Source organism: Cnephaeus nilssonii, assembly GCF_951640355.1.
Source record: "Cnephaeus nilssonii genome assembly, chromosome: 10".
NCBI classification, from domain to species: Eukaryota; Metazoa; Chordata; class Mammalia; order Chiroptera; family Vespertilionidae; genus Cnephaeus; species Cnephaeus nilssonii.
The window spans coordinates 86,347,011-86,364,403 of NC_137081.1; the positions used below are offsets into that span (position 1 = coordinate 86,347,011).

Here is a 17,393-nt window from a genome sequence, read left to right on the forward strand (position 1 = left end):
CAAAATGGCATCCTTAATTCAAAAATAAATCTCTATTTGCCACATTAGAAAAAGTTATTGGATTATGATAAAAATTCTGACCAAGTTGGATGGAGTTCCAGGGTCTTGGAGAACCCTTACCTAATCCTGTTCGGTTTGGGCTTGTTTCTCGGCTACACCCCTGACTTCTGGGAATCTTGCTTCGCTTTTCCGAAGAGGGTGTCACGGGCGGGCCTCTTGAGGAAGCCCCAGCAAGGCCACCGTAACCACTTCCCAACAATTTCCCTGGAGAACTTGACCGGCTGCCAGCTAAAAATGAAGCAAAACAAAATTGAATAACGGATGTAATCAGGGAATAAATTATAGTATTTCAGAAGCCAGTTTATACATTAATTTGGATCAAATATAAAAATAGCTTTGTAGTTGGTGTTAGTACCAATTTTTTTTAAACATTAGGCCATGAAAGAATATCAAAGTATCATAAAAGAATACACATAGAAGGTTACTGGTGCAGTGCTACAAAAATAACTGCAAAACTTCTGATTCAAAAAGCAGGATGAGTCCAAATAGCCTCCCTGTTCCACAGAAAATTTCTAGAAATAATCTCAATGGCATTTATTTAGTGTTTTGTTCCTTTTTTCTGTGAGAGTTGATATGTCACAATTTTTAAGTATAACTGCTGGAAAAGTATAAATATTAACAAAAATTTCTTAAACATTAGTGATAGAAAATGGATTCAAGAGAACTCTATTAATTTAACAATTTGAAGAAAAGGGAGAAGGGGAAGAAATAAATAGAAACATGATAAATAAAAATCACAAAATAAGATGGTAGGACTAAGCTCAAATATATCAGTAATCATAATAAATGTGGCTATGCCCTAGCCGGTTTGGCTTAGTGGATAGAGTGGAGTGAAGGGTCCCGGGTTCAATTCCAGTCAAGGGCACATGCCTGGGTTGCAGGCTCGATCCCCAGTGAGGGGTGTGCAAGAGGCAGCCAATCAATGATTCTCTCTCATCATTGATGTTTCTATCTCTCTCTCCCTCTCTCTTCCTTTCTGAAATCAATAAAAATATATTTAAAAAATTTTTTAAAAATAAATGTGGCTAGATTAAATTCACCTATTAAAAGCCAAAGATGTTTGGATTGGATTTAAAAAAATAAAATAAAATTCAAATGTATGTTGTTTATAAGAAACAACAACATACCTACAACAACAAAATAGAATAAAACACAGCATTAAAAAAAAGAACAAAGGATATATTATATTGATAAATGAATTGTCCATGAAGATATAATAATCACCAACCTTTATGCCACAAATAACATAGCTTTGAAATATAAAACATAAAAGTAAAAATACAGGAAGAAATTGAAAAAGTCCTAATTATTATTATACCACTCAGAAAGATTAATAACCTCTAAAAATATATCATACCTTGCAGAAATTGACAGAGTAGTCAAAATTATACAGACATGTATAAACACACTTCCCACAGACATACATGTAACTCAACAAACGGAATACACATTATTTTCACCTTTCCACACGTACTACAAAAACCATCTGTATACTAAGCCTCAAAGGAAATCTCAAAAACCTACAAAAGTAGCAACCATATAGATCACATTCTCTGAGATGTATGCAATAAATTATAAAATAAAAACAAATGATATGCTAAGTAATTTTTATTATGGCTAAGTGACTAGATACCTAAATAACCATTTCTTATGGGTCAAAATTATCAACACACCCAAATGGCAGTCATTTACTTAGATCATCTGCTTAAGTACAGAAGGCAATAAAATGCTAAAACAAAGTGCACGTTATTATTTACCAGAATAAGGATGAGCCAAAGGTAGAAACCTTTGAAATAACACTTAACTGGAAATTACACACACACGCGCGCACACACACACACACACACACACACACACACCATTCAAATGAATCATTAAGGTGCATACTCACAAAAAATAGTACTATATAATGATTTAACTATAATTTAAAGTGAAATTCATTGCAAAAATCACAAGTACAGATTACCATGAAGAACCCACCTCACGATCTGTTAATTTTGCCCATAAAATTTGAGCACACACATAAACCATTAAGCTATGTAAAAGGAAAAAGAAAATCTATTTCAAATTTTGGATTTTAACATACAGAAAAAATGCAGAAAGATTAATTAAGCTCATAATATAAAAATTAATATTATGCAAGGAACATGGGGTGAGAGAGAATGAACAAAACAACAAACAAACAAGAAGAGAAATGGCTTACCACCAGCAGGATTAGCAGATCTGGATCCTTGATTATGAGAGCAGACCAAAGAACAGGCAAGAAGTGGATTAAAAGACAATAACACAATACAGAGGTCAGCATGCAAACACGTCTTTGTTCACAAACAAACTATCTTTTTCTAGTTCTTATTCCTCCTAGTCTACTTTTGTACTCACGTTGATTTTATATGTCACACTACTTAGCATTTATTTCTCGTCTGTTCATGAACACTTACAAACCCACAATACGCCAGGCACAGTGCCCGACGTATGGATGCAGAGAAGAGTGAGGCCAGTGACCACCTTCTGGGACTACACCTGCTCTCTGGCTCCTGGCAACCGGAGGGAAGTGACTTATCTGTGCATCACTACCTCCTAAAACAGGCTCACCACACGGAAGTGCTCAATAAGCACCGAAGAATTAAAAAGAGCTATTAACAGTTCCCCTGAGTGCCTGATGCCAAATTCTCAAACATGTAAATATTAATCCTCTAAGATTTAAAGTCTCAAATATTTAAATCTTCAAATATTTAAAATATGCTAACTGTTAAGAGCCCTAAATCTAATATTAATAAAATCTACGTACTATTAAACCAGGACTCTGAATGCTAGTATATCTACATTTGTAAATATATATATATATATATATATATATATATATATGCTCATATTTTCTTCCTATCAAAATTATTTTAAAAAAATATTTAATTTCTATTCATAAGTCTAAGACCCAGGCTTCATCACTTGTTGCTGTTGTCTCCTGCCTGCAGTGGGTGGAGTAAAATGGAAGTTTTTAAGGTGGAGCCTGAAGGCAGGGAGAGTGCAGTGTTTTTGTAAGACTGAATTAAGGCTCTACCATCCCCCTCAACCCCACTCCACAGGGACTTTCATCTTCACCACTCTAAGCATGGGACCAGCTAGGGGCAGGGACCGCGGCAGAGGCCAATGCCAATACACGCCAGACATAAAGGAAGAAATGTGAAATTCCGTTCAACCCTCACTCTCTAAGAAAGGAGGTGGGTGTGGTGTGGTGGGTGTGGTGTGGTGTGGTGTGGTGTGGTGTGGTGTGGTGTGGTGGGTGTGGTGTGGTGTGTGTGGTGGGTGTGGTGTGGTGTGGTGTGTGTGGTGTCGAGTAGGAAAAGGGGCTTCTGTGCCAGACAAGCCTGGGTTTGTCCCCCTCAACCCCACTCCACAGGGACTTTCATCTTGGTGTGGTGTGGTGGGTGTGGTGTGGTGTGGTGTGGTGTGGTGGGTGTGGTGTGGTGTGGTGTGGTGTGGTGTGGTGTGGTGGGTGTGGTGTGGTGTGGTGTGGTGTGGTGGGTGTGGTGTCGAGTAGGAAAAGGGGCTTCTGTGCCAGACAAGCCTGGGTTCTGTCCTCACCAAAGGCAGCAATACAACTAACCTTGCGCTTTCTTTCTTTCCAGAGAAGATATCAGCTAGTTTAACGTAAGGACTACAGGCATCACAGGGATATGGAGAAGTGCCTAAATTCGGAAGCAGCTGGGAAGGCATTCTACATAGTAGGAGAGACCCTGAGGTCTGGCACAGACCAGTGCTCCCTGCACAGGAGACACTGCGGAGTGCTGTGTGGGGAGAGCAGGGCAGCTCCTGGGGAGGGGAAGGCCTCTCCCACATGCACAGAGGGAGCAGGCGACGCAAAGTGAGACACCAGGGTGGGTCCTAGGGATACATTCATTCCTTCTACGGCTGCTTTCAGGTGTCAGGCTAACAGACTAAGTGACCCAACATACAGAGAAGCAAGCATGGAGGCAGGCAGCTGTGCAAGCAAGAGCCCACGCTGGCAAGGAGACAGGAGCAGGTTGCGATGTTAGAACAGAAGGCTGAAGGGGGAGCTTTAATGGGTTTCCTTATGAGCACTGGGAAGAGGACCTCGCACTGCCCGGCCTCTCTCCAGCCACTGCTCCTGGGCGTGTCAGAAGGATTGCTACCGACAGAACAACCGCTCACAGTCCAGGTGTGTTGCAATTGGAGAGACTTGTGGAGAGGAAGAGAAAGTCATTTTAATGTTCAATGAGGAATGATAAAAAATCTAAATCACCTGGACAGGAGACCAAAGTACACTTGAATACTCCCATTTTGTAAGCTTACCCAAGAAACATCAAGATTACTCACAATATCTTAGAGTCACAGAAATGTGTTTTTCCCTTGAAGTCAATGAGAATGGCTGTTGAATAAAACCTAGTTAACAGAGAGCATAAAATAGATTTCTTACGCTGAGACTGTGAAACCACTTTAGCGCGACTGCGGCCTCGATTATCGGAAGGTATAGAGGCGACGTTGGTGGTACTCCCAGAGTTTTGCCTTCTGGTACGAATCCGACCTGGAGAGTGCAACAAAAACAGTGTTTCCATAGGTTTTCAGTCAGTGCAGCCTACACAAGACAACAACCCACACATGACCAAGGGGCACGGACTGGGCCACCGGCGGGGGAGCAGGTCTTCCCCACCCAGTGTCCTGACAGGCTTTCCTGCGAGCACACACAAGCCTATGACCTGCACACACAAATTCTAAAAATACCTAAGGGACCCTGGCCGGGTTGCTCAATTGGTTAGAGTGCTGTCCTGATACACCAAGGCTGTGGGTTTGATCCCTGGTCGGGGCACATACAAGACACAACCAATGAATGCAAAAATAATTGGAACAACAATCAGTGTCTGACTGTCTCTCCAATCAATTTTTAAAAATAAGTTAGGAACTCCTGAGAATGAGTCGTGAACCTATCGGTACTTATGTTTCAATTACTTTAGCATATTATATTTTAGATGAGAAGGTGATATCTATTTGAGAATTTTTTTATCAAATTTTCAGTTAAATTCTTTTTTATTGGCTAGAAATCTGTCAAATGTCCAGAATCAGAAAATATTAGCTGTTGTCTTAAGAAAAATACAATAGAAAAAAGGAACAAATGCAAAATATTCAGCAACCCACAAAAACTACAACACCCTGGGGAATAAATGTGTTTTGATATGTAGCATTAAACTTCTATTTTAAAGTATATGTGCCCATAAATTTCTAGGTTGCAAAAGATGATTAAAATAAAATTAGCACCTGAAAGTAATACAAAATAATACTGCATGTAAACTGTTAATTTAAAAATAATGTTTAAGAAAGAATAAATATGAGGAGTACCTAGAAAAACAATGACCTAAAAATAATATAACGTTGTAATCCAGCTGTCATGACTCAACGGCTGAGTGTTGCCCATGGAATTAGGAGGTCACGGCATATGCCAGGTTTGGGAGGTAGCCGATCAATGATTCTCTCTCATCATTGATGTTTCTATCTCTCCCTCTCCCTTCCTCTCTGAAATCAAATAAAAAAATATTTTTTAAAAAAGTACATTTATAAAAATAATTTGTCACTCAAAGTAAAGCAATCTGTTAACTCCAATTTTTAAACCATTAAAATAAAACTGAATTCAGATATGAAAAATCATTGATGATCAGACTAGTATGATTAGGGGTTAAACTTTTTAAAATTCAGGCATTTTGTGGTTTCCAAGAAATACAAAATGCCTCTCCTTCCATAATTCAATCAGAATAGCAATCTGATAGAGAAAACACAAACCATTTTGAATCCCTATTGGCTTCTTATATTGTTAAAAATAATTTCTGCCCTACCCAGTTTGGCTCAGTGGATAGAGCATCGGCCCACAGACTAAAGTGTCCTGGGTTGGATTGTGGTCTGGGGTGTGTGCCTCGGTGGTGGACTCAATCCCCCACCCTGGTGGGGCGTGTTCAGGAAGCAACTAATTGATGTGTATATCTCACATTGATGTTTCTCTCTCCCTGTCTCTCCTCCTCCATCCCACTCTCTCTAAAAATCAATGGAAAAATATCCTCGGGTGAAGATTAACGAATATAAATAAACAAACAAATAATCTGTGCAGCCAGTGTGGTTGGGTGTAAACCTACGAACCAGGAGGTCACAATTCGATTTCAAGTCAGGGCACATGGCCGGGTTATGGGCTCGATCTCCAGTAGGGGGCATGTGGGAGGCAGCCGATCAATGATTCTCTCGCATCATTGATGTTTCTCTCTCCCTTCCTCTCTGAAATCAATAAAAATATATTTTAAAAAATAAGTTCTACATCATCTGAGAAAACCTGCAGAAAAGTGCACAGAAAAACAAATCATAAGGCTTGAAAAAGTTTCAAAAAAGGGAGGTAAGGAGCAATAAAAGAAATCACTGCATTAAAAAAATTAAAACTAAAACTAATGACTTCATAACAGTTTAAGGAAAGACTTACACAAATTCTAGAATCTACAGTAAAATTAAGAGCTATACCATATATTATACTAAGAGTGTACATGTGTGAACCCAGTTTCCAGATGAGGGGACAGAGAAATGGGGAATAATTAATTTGTCCAAGATCACACTATTAGTTTGGATACCGGTGCCTGCCTGCCTGGCTGGCCTGAGTGAGGAGTTTTTACTTTCCCATGAAATCACCGAGCTAAATCAAGGCAGTCACCAAGGCAACATCAACATGAAAACGACGGAATTTAATTTTTTACTTTAAATTTATTATAAAATATTTGTCACAAAAAATATTTTTTAAACAAACAGCCATACCCATTCAACTTATAAAACAAAAGTCTTCTTTGCTTATGTCCCTATATCCTCTACCTTCCTCTACATTTGGTAATAGGATCCTAAATCCAGTGTTCACCATTCTCTTGTATTTCTTTATCCTTTCAATAATATTTTCTCAGTTGCCTAACTGAAAAATTAGATGGCATTATTTTTTATATTTTAAATAGTTTTAATTATACCATAGGGTATATATTTTCCCAAAACTTACTGTTTTGCTCAATATTTTTTTGGTGAGGTCACTTATGGAACTGATTTTTCTGTAGAAGGTAAAGGAGAGATCCATTTCATTTTTTCCATGTGACTAACCTACATCCAAATCCATTTACTTAACCCCTTTCTTACTGATCTACAAAGCCATCTCCAACATCTACCAATACTTACAGTATACGCGGCTGCGTCTGTTCCTCAGCTGGCCATTCTGTCCCAACAGTCCATGTGTCCATAACATGCAACATCACCACGTTGTGATGAGCTTTTAACAAAAATCTTGCTCATTGGTAGGGCAAATAAACCCACTTTTCCCTAAGGCCCTTTGCTCTCCTCATTATGCATGTGAAGATACAATGAGAAGACCTAGCCCTGGTCGGGTGGCTCAGCTGGTTGGAGCGTCATCCCATACACCCAAAGGTTGTGGGTTTGACCCCCCCACACCCCCCCACACCCCGGTCGGAGTGCATACAGGAGGCAACCAATCGATATTTCTCTCTCACATCAATGTTTTCTCTGCCTCTCTCCCTGCCTCTCTCTAAACTCAACAAAAACATACCCTTGGGTGAGAAAAAAAACTAAACACCTATTAAAATATTGACTGGCATTATGTGGCATTTGGAGGGGGGGTGGGGAGGCAGCTTTATGACAATGATCTTCCCACTCACAAATGTTTTCTGAATTTCACTCTCTTCAATGTCTTTCAATAAAGTTTTATATTTTTCCCAAAAAAATCTTACTAAATTTTTATAGACTTATTAAAAGGTGCCTTATATTTATTATGCACAATAAATTCATTATACTTATTGACAAATACATTCATAATTAATATTTAATTTGGTCTTAAACAGGAACCTTGCTAAACTCTTATTAATTCTATTAATTTACATGTAGATTACCTGGGGTTATCTAAATAGAATGTCATCTACAAATAAGACTTCAGGTTTTTCGCTTCAACTACTGCCCTTTCGTTTCTCTGCTTTTACCCTGCTGTCCTGGACACGTGCTACAACACTAAAGAACAGCATGGAAGCAGGCTCTATTGCCTTGAGCCTTATTTTTAAAAATAATAATTCTGCAATTTCACAAAAAGTTTGGTATTTCAACAGGTTGAAAAAACCCACTTCTATTCCTAATTGCTAAGAATTGCTGTCAAAAACGTTGGTTGAATTTTTTAATGCTTTGCCTGCATCTTCTGAGAATAAGAGGATCCTTCTCCTAAGTGTGATAAGGGCATCAGTGTTTATAAAACCTAGGCTAAACAGCCACTGTCAGATCTACACTGCAGCTGAATTCTTCCAACGAGGACCTCTGTTTGCTTTTGCTAGTCCTATGGACACCAGCAATCCACAGCTACTTTAAAATGATCTATTTGGGTTTTTCACACCACAGAGGCAGTTGTAAATTCTGAAGGGAATCCTCTATCCTAGTATGAAGGTTAAGAATGGCAAAATTCCCTCTTATCTGCTCCAGTTTAACAGATTAACTTCTTGTTTATCAATGATGGTGTAGGTCTTGGGTGGGTTTTGAGTTGCTTCTTGTCCTCCACATCGTGATCACTCATCACAGCAAATGCCCCAGGCCTCCAAATCCTTCAGGTGCAGCCAGATGTGGCCCTTCCTTACTGAGGTTCCTGCTTTTGCTTTAAAGATGCGCGACTTACTGTCTTTATTCCAATTAGTGATGTGTTCTCAATTGGCCAGATCAATCACACTAATAAATTCTGCAGACTGCTAAAAATGCAGTTACTTATTTCTTTTAAACATTTAAATACAGCTACTTTGTATTATATAAAAGAGCCTTACAAGTATTAAAGGGTATGCTTCTTTCTCTCTGCTACCTCTAACTCATTATAGATGTAAATGTTAGAGGCAGAAATAGAATATACTGGGGACCAGCTACAATTATAAGAAATATTAATCATGCTCTGTTAACCAAGATGGTTCTGTTCTGGTTAGAGAAAGCACATTCTAAACTCACTGAGAGTTGCACGCCCCGGGATACGGGAGCTGGCATCGGAATGCAGTCTGTCATGCTCCCAAGAACTGCCCTATCATTATGAAACCATTTACAACCTCGTGGCACCTAGTCCTGGAGGCACCTGCTCTTTACAAGCCCCTGCCCCTATTACCTGTAATCCGGTCCTGCCCCCTCTCCCCCAGCCGGCATGATTTTAACCTGTAATGATTATCCCGTGCCCTTTCCCATGCCTGTAATTCCTACTTCCCCACGTAATCTTGCCTTCTACCCAATATAAGCAGCCAGCTTATGGGGGGTGCAGAGCAGATTTCTGTGGGTGACCTGCTGCTCTCCCACACTGCTGGCATTATTGGATTAAACGCTCATATATGACTCAACCCTGTCTCTGCTGAATTGGCTCAAGTGGTGACAGGCAGCCCGGACCCCTTGGTTGTCCGGTTACACAATTTTGAACTATGAACTCCTATTTGGCATACAGAGTGGTGCAAAAGTAGCCTAAAGCTGTTCATATGGAAAATAATACAATCATTAATACAAGAATAAACTGTTTTGCATACTCACAACTGTAAACCTACTTTTGCCCCACCCTTTTAAATCTGTGGGGATCCCAAGGAACCAGATTTGAGAGTGGCTTCCTCTGTAAAAGCTCAATGTTTGTTCTAGTCAGGCACCCTTGGGGGTACCAACCCAGACCACTTCATTCATCAGCGTGGGGTTTCCCAGACACCACAGGGAAGGAAGACTGAGACAACGTGCATGACAAGAGAGCTTGGTTAGAAGTCGGGGAAAGGTATGCTCTTCCTCTGCCTCGGACAAAGTCAAGGGAGCGATGGAGAATTTTTCCCCAGTCCACTTTTTCATGGATCTACAGCACCCTGACAAAGCTGGCTTCATGCCAACTCTTGAGTCTCACCTGGTGAAGTCAAGGGCTAATTTCCTGCCTGCCCTAGGAACTAAGCCCTCAGGGCACCTTAAAATCCTTTTGGGGGGCAGAGTTTAAAGGGCCTCTACTATTCTGTACTCGGGTATTTATTTCTTTTATAGAAATTGTTTTTTCATTTTATTAAGTTGGCGATATTATTGTAAGTGCCTGTGTATGTTTTAGAGTCTATATAAAACACTCTGTGGTATTTAGGAAAAACAAAGCCTACTCAATAAATGCAACAAACAGTAAAAACAGTCTTCAGTTCTGTATTCTGACTTGTTAATGACATATTCACATTCATTCATTCATATTGTATTATGACAGACAGAAGTGGATATGAAAGAAAAAATAGTCACAGTAAGTAAGAGAAATAGAAATAAGAGATATTAGACAACTGTACAACAAAAAATATTCTGCAGGGAGGGACAAGCACATCGACAAACACATCTACCCCGAGAAGAGCAGGCCCAGAGGAAAACAAAGAACTGTAAGAGGAGTGCAGTCTTTGACTTCCATGGCTTAAAGAGAGAGCATCCACGTCTCTGCTTTTTCATAGCGCTGCTGAGGAATTTTTCCAGTCACACTGCCATTCTTCTACAAAAGCCCTCAAATCAGGAAACTAAACCTGCGCACCTGGTTTAATTCGCAGGCATGGTTTTCCCATATTCCATTTAGCTTAAGATAATTTTAAAAATCCCCAGTTAGCTTCATACAGTAGGGGTGTTCTTTGTTTTGTTTTTTGTCCCCCACATGTTTCAAGTTTGAGCCAATTCGCAATTTAGAGGGTATAAAAGTTAAAAGGTTCCTAGATAAATCTCAACTGTCACCATATGGGGACATTTTGGCATACAGATCTATTTTACAACTCATCGCTCAGGGGCACAATTAAAACAACCTCTACTCACAGGTAGCATTTTTGACAGAATCAAAATTTGGGAAATTGATCAGTTGTAAATTTTGCTACCTACAATACTCTCCCCAAAAGAGTAACTTTCCTTACATATTTTAAAGATAAACACTCGTAACACTCTTTTACTTCTACATACAGACATACATATTTTTGCATTGTGTAAAAAAAAGCCAACCACTTACACTTCAGAATTCTTGGGCGTATGTACAATAATTCCAAATGCTTTAGTTCTCAGTAAAACTAAGAACTAGCTTCCCCGGGAGAGCAGACAAGGCTCCATAGTTGTTATTGTGTAACCCTGAGGTCGCCAATAGTACGCTGGCCTCTGACTATACTTAACAACATGTGGTCGTCTATTCTCTGAAGTTATCCGTAAGTTATTAGTTACCACATAGGTCATTCAAACATGGTAACTCTTCACTTGAAATTACTTATTTCAGGGAAAAATATGAATAAACAAATTTTCTAAACATAATAGCTAAAAAAAAATTAGATGAGAGTGTATTTATTTGCCATACAAGTTCAACATCTAGTCATAAACTTTCTCCTAAGCAGTATAATAGACTACATAAATGCTTCCTTTTCTAAATTCCCCTAATTACTGAACACAACATACTGAAGGCTATCCTGGAAATAAACTTTTGTCCAAAAGTTGAGCTTTTGATTCGTCACAAAAAACATTTTTCTAATTAGTCATAAATGTTAGAAAGACTACTCGTTGTGTATGATAAATAACCTCCAAAGAATATATATTTTTCTCAATTACTGTAATAACCAAGTTGCCAAAATTTAAAAGTATTGTCTGAATTTTAAATTTAGATCATCCAAGTTCTGATTCAAATTCATCTTTGTCTCCTAATAATGATAGTACCTATCTCTTCTTATCTCAGGAGCTAGATGGTAAAAATTAACAGATTTTTTAAAAATAAATTTCTTAAAAGGCCCATAATGATTCCAAAATTTCAGATATGGAAACTTACGACAAGACACTTTGTAATATTTACTGCTGCCTTTTTCTCATAACTGTCTGCAGCTTTTCTAAGCATCACTGCCCAGTCATGTTGCTGCAACAAACAGAGGAATGACAGCCTCGACTTGAGCGTACAGGCCTCCCAGGGCCCCCTGCGTCCCTCCCTCCTCACCCAGGCTCAAGGCTGTGCTGTGGGCTCTGCAGCAGCCGCACAGCCCTGGGACACGGGGACCAAGGCTCAGGGGCTCCACTCGAGGAGCCCTCTCCGTCTGATTCTGAACTCTGTACGATTCAGGGCCCTCATGTTCTCCCACTCCCGCACTGGAAAGAGGACCAGAAAGAGACTTGTCAGTCAGCACAGTCATCAATGGGTAAATTTCTGAACTTGCTCTGACTGGTAAAAAGAAAACTGATTAAAAGGGGGGAAATCCCAGTGCTGGCTAAAATAGCAGACTGATTTCAACTGTGTGATACAGGCATATCAACAGGGTATTCTGGGGGAAAAAATATAATTCCCCACACAGAGTCTTTCACTTTGCATTTCATTGGCATTACTGTATTCCACCCTCCACACTTTGCTTCCACCTCGGCTGAAAAACTATTAAAGATGGTTTCTATGGGAAAGGAAAATAAACAATTACTCCTATCAACTAAAAACGGAAAATTACACCCAGCGTCAGTCTTCTATGAGGTTCTCGTTATGATATAGGTGTTTTTCCATTTTTCATTTTTGGTAACTTTTCATTTCACAAACTTCTCCAACCCCACAAAATCACCAGTAGGGGGCTTGCTGAAAATTCATATTCACCTGCTGCTTTGAACTTAATCAGAATTTTCAGGGGAAGGACAGGACCTTTATTCTTTTAGGTAATTTTTATGAGAAATTTGAAGAACATTGATCTTGGGACTATGTTTATCTTAGGAAGTAGTATATGGATTAAAAGTACTATGAACTGCCTGGCCCACGTAGCTCAGTGGTTAAGCATCAACCTATGAAGCAGGAGGTAACAAGGGTTCGATTCCCGGCCGGGGCACATGCCCGAGTTGTGGGCTCGATCCCATATGGGCGTGCAGGAGGCAGCAAATCAATGATTCTCTCTCATCATTGATGTTTCTCTCTCACCCTTCCTTCCTCTCTGAAATTAATATATATAAAGTACTGTGAACTACACATAATCCAGTGTGCTTTGCAGGTTAGCCTTTTAGAGTCCTAAATAATATATGCAAGTAAACTAGCACCCCTAACTGTTAAATCATTATCCTGAGAGGTGGTGTGTCTAAGCCACTATCTAAATTTCAACTGTGTGAAACATTACCATGCTTTCTCTCTAGAGACTTTGTAAAAGGATGATCTTGTCTAGCATGTGCTAGTCAAAGACCTACACACACTCGACTAGCTAGGTCTAACATCCAAAGGCCAATGCAAAATCAGGGAGGCCTTCTGGAGAACAGCACAGAACCAAACAAAGTGGATCTGGACACGTGCACTCTTGTCGCCGTGCTATGTCCTTGCGTGTAGCGAGGACACAGCACGCAGGAGGCACTTACTCATGCCTGGGGAGTGGATGAATGAAAACACATGAATGACGGGGTACTCTCAGTGATACAAATAAAAATGGCATGGTGTGACATCACTGGGGGATAGAAATGCATTTTTAACAATTTCTATAAATTACCTGGTAGAAAACCTTTACCCGTCTTTAACCTGAATAATTGACACAAATTTATTTTCAAAACAGGAGAGCAAATCCTGAAGGCCCACAAAAGCACCAAAGTAAAGAGAAGGACACAGAAGGAAACAAAAGGTGAGGAAATGCTTCGGGAGTCACAAGCTCTGAGACGGCAGCTGGGGACACAGCACACAATGTCCCGCAGCTCCTCCCCAGTGTGCGCCCAGGGCCGACACCCGCACAGCATACTCAGTGCTCATTCACGAGAACCACCAAACAAGAAGGGAGCACGCAGGTGGGGGTGAGGCAGAAACCCGGAGGGGACAATGACGAGGGAAGGGAGCAGCGTGCGGGCTCATGCAGGGACCTCTGTGAGACGGGGCAGGAGACAGTCGTGAGCACAGAGGGCCGTGGAAGGGAGACACACCTCCGTCACAGAAACAAACCGCTTACCCTCCGCTTTAGTGGCAGTACCATCTTTAAGCAAATTAAAAACAAGGGGAGGGGTAACAGGGAACAGTTAGTAACATTTAAAAACTTAAAAAGCAGAATGTTATTAGCTACTAAAAAAGCAAAGGTACAATTTAAAATAAAATTAAAAGGGAAACAAGTTCAACAGCGAAGCGGAGGCTTATTTGAAGTCAGTTTAGTTAGAATCGTGTGCTTTTTGCCTTTGGCAAACACAAAAAAGGGCACCCCAGGGCAGGTCTCAGCTGATAGTGATTGTTGTTTTTCTTTTAGCCAAACCTTATGTTCTTAAGAGTTCCTTTTCCAAGGAACAAGGTACCAGCAGAAGGGGTTGGGGGAGGACATGGGGCTAAAAACTAAACTACTAAAGAGTCAACTAAGGGCAGAGGCGAGAGAAGCTCAGAGAAGCTAGCTCTAGCAATGCCTACCCAACTACTCGCCAGCAGCCAAGCTGTACAGCGTGGTACCTGAATCAAGGCCTACGGACTCCACATCGTCCCTCACGTGCCTGGACTCTAGAAGTTTGGAAAAGGACCGTCAGCTTTAATGCTACACTTCTGCACACAGGTAACGTATCAGCCTAAAATAACGGCCACAACTCCTCAGGAGGGTTAGGCTGCATTTCAGAGTGGCTTTGTTTTCTGTCGTTTGAACATAAGGAAAGTTAGAGATGGTCAGGAAAAGGGGAGGAATGAGAATACTCCAGTCCTATTGTCTGAAGAGGGAACCCTGGGCTGAAATTTATCAGTGCTTCCGAAAGGTCAGTCCCGCATCATCAGACCAAAAGGCCGGGGTGCTTTCCTAGCAGCGAGGGAAGTCCACTGGTCCACGTTACAATATCCGATGTGAACAGAAAACAGAGGCTCCTGAGGACTCTAAATGGTTTGTGCTCACGTTTTCTAGCAAAGAAACAAACACTCAGGTGTGGATTACATGTACTTGAAACACCAGTAAGCACTTCAAACACTGAACTAACTGAACAAAATGACTTCACTTCCCCGCAGGAGAGCGAGAGGGAGCTCGGACTTCCCTCTTGCTGTGACTGCATGTCAACATGTACCACAGAGACTCCTACGTGAGGTCACACGGAGGGAAAGGAGCGCTCTGGTGGGTTTCTTCCCAACCTAAACGTATTATCCATCCATGTGCCTATCCGTCCCCGTAGAAGGCATTTCCGTAGAGAACACAAGACCGGATTAACTAACATTCCAGAACGTACATGCCTTTCAAACTAATGATGTTCCTATCACAACTGCAGTTTCTTTCTCTTTCCTATGACTTCCTGTCATGCATCTGAGCTGGGTGCTGTGACTGCAGCTAACTGAAGGGCCCAGGACCACTCGGACTCCATGGCTGCTCCAGGTTACCAAGCGGGTGAGTGGCAGGCCCGGGATCTCCGCCTGGTGTCTTCTCTCTATGCTTCCATGTACACAACGTTTTTAGAACATTAACTTTAGGACTGATTTTGGAGTTAATATGTAAACCACATAATTCAGTCTCAATGTTTCATAAAGTTTAAACTGTATTCATTTCCAAAAAATCCAAAATCAAACTCATCAGCTAAGCCCCCAGATTTTGGCTCTGGATGACTTCACTTGCACAAAAATAACATTAAATAAGCCATCAGCCTATGGAGAGCAGGTGTTGTGTCCGCTCAGACACTGCCCCACTCCGTCAGACACTCACTCCTTGGAGAATTGTTATTCTTACAGTCTTTTGGGCTGTCATTAGAGTAAGTGCATGCTCTTCCCCAAGTGACGGGGGAGGACAGCACCCTTCTGTACAGTATGGTGACGCTGGCTAACAAGGCCACCCCAATCCTCAAAGGACCCCCTCCCGCTGTCCCCCCCCCACCCTCCGCCCCAGCCTTCCCCACTCCGTCCAATTACATTTTTAAATTAGAAAAGATCTAAGTAAAGTGACTATCTTCGGTGAATTCCTCACTAGCCCCTGCCCGCTCTGCTCCCACCGAAGTCAGGAGGGGAGAGAACCCAGCTTTGGCGAGACGGAAGGGAGCCGCGCGGGCGCCATCCTGCGCAAGTGGAGCCGAAGGCAGGCCGTGCTCAGTGCCACGCACCATGTGGCACCAGCTACCTGCTCGTTGCTAACAAGATGCGCCAGGAAAGGGGACGCTCGCAGAAGGGAGCTATTAACCTGCCATGGGCCATCACTCATCTCACTCATCGGCCCTGCGACAGGGGCGAGCTCCTCGGGCTGCTCTTGGCATTAGCCAAGCGAGCCTGAGCAGAGGGACGGTCACCTCCCAGAGCAGACGGGGAAGGTGGCGGAGAGCTGGTTACCTAAGGATGCGTATGAGCCCGGAGGCAAGGCCGCTGCGGAGCTGAAGGGCGCAGCGCCTGAAGCCGAAGCGGCTTTGGACTTGGCACTGGCCGCTGCGTTCACATCGATGTCACTCCGGGATCGCTGGAGGGACCCAGTCGTTGACACAGATTTAGTGCTGACAGTCGAAGCTGTGGTGGTAACGCAGGAAACATTATCAAGAACCACACTAGAACTGTACACATATATTGTTAAACTAATTTTGCTCTTATTTACAGCAAGTATCAGGTTTCAGCAAAGGCTGGAACACAGCACTGACCACCACTTTCTCCTGGTCCCTGAACAGAGCTCAGTGCACGCTGAGGAAAGAAAGTGGCCACAACCCCCCGCACTGTTGTATGTCTTCTTGTAACCACAGACCACAGTAACACCCACAGATGGACCACGTTTCTGGTTAGTATGAGAAGTGAAACAAAAAGCTGTTCACATCTGGCCAGTGTCTTCACAATGTGGCCAAAGTGTGCTCTTACCTAGCGGCCCGCCCCCTTGGGGAGCCCCTGCCCGCTCCCGCCCGCCCAAGGCCGTGGAGCTGCCGCTGCTCTAAGCACCCGCGGTCTCTGCTCCTGCCCCAGTGACCACAGTGGAGGAGCCGCCCTGGGTGAGGCAGGTCCACGTGCTGGGGTCGTGTGTGAGGAAAGGTCCGAGCTCAATTTCTGCCTGAAGCAGCTGTGCTCACAGCTCACGGCCCTGGAGGAGGGGAGCTCTGCTGGGGACAGCGGAGCACAGAGCAGAGCGCACTCTGCAAACCAGCTGGGGCCGAAGCCGGGGCCGGGGCCGGGGCTGGGGCTGGGGCCGAGGCAGGTGCTGGGGCCGGGGCTGAGGCTGGGGCTGGGGCCGAGGCTGAGGCCGGGGCTGGGGCCGAGGCAGGGGCTGGGGCTGAGGCTGGGGCTGGGGCTGGGGCCGAGGCTGGGGCTGGGGCCGAGGCTGGGGCTGGGGCTGGGGCCGAGGCTGAGGCCGAGGCTGGGGCTGGGGCCGAGGCTGGGGCTGAGGCTGAGGCCGGGGCTGGGGCTGGGGCCGAGGCTGGGGCTGGGGCCGAGGCTGAGG

General features: G+C 42.7%; 1 protein-coding gene across 9 annotated transcripts in view; it reads right to left on the reverse strand.

Annotated features, from left to right (window-relative positions):
* CLASP1 (cytoplasmic linker associated protein 1) overlaps positions 1 to 17,393 on the reverse strand; it is a 273,855-nt gene that overhangs the window by 99,792 nt on the left and 156,670 nt on the right. For all 9 annotated transcript variants that reach the window (XM_079782856.1, XM_079782851.1, XM_079782848.1 and 6 more), the window contains 3 exons: positions 16,310 to 16,480; positions 4,496 to 4,603; positions 121 to 288 (listed from right to left, as the gene is read on the reverse strand). In XM_079782856.1, the coding sequence (XP_079638982.1) occupies positions 121 to 288; positions 4,496 to 4,603; positions 16,310 to 16,480 (447 nt within the window). The remainder of the gene's footprint in view (positions 1 to 120; positions 289 to 4,495; positions 4,604 to 16,309; positions 16,481 to 17,393) is intronic.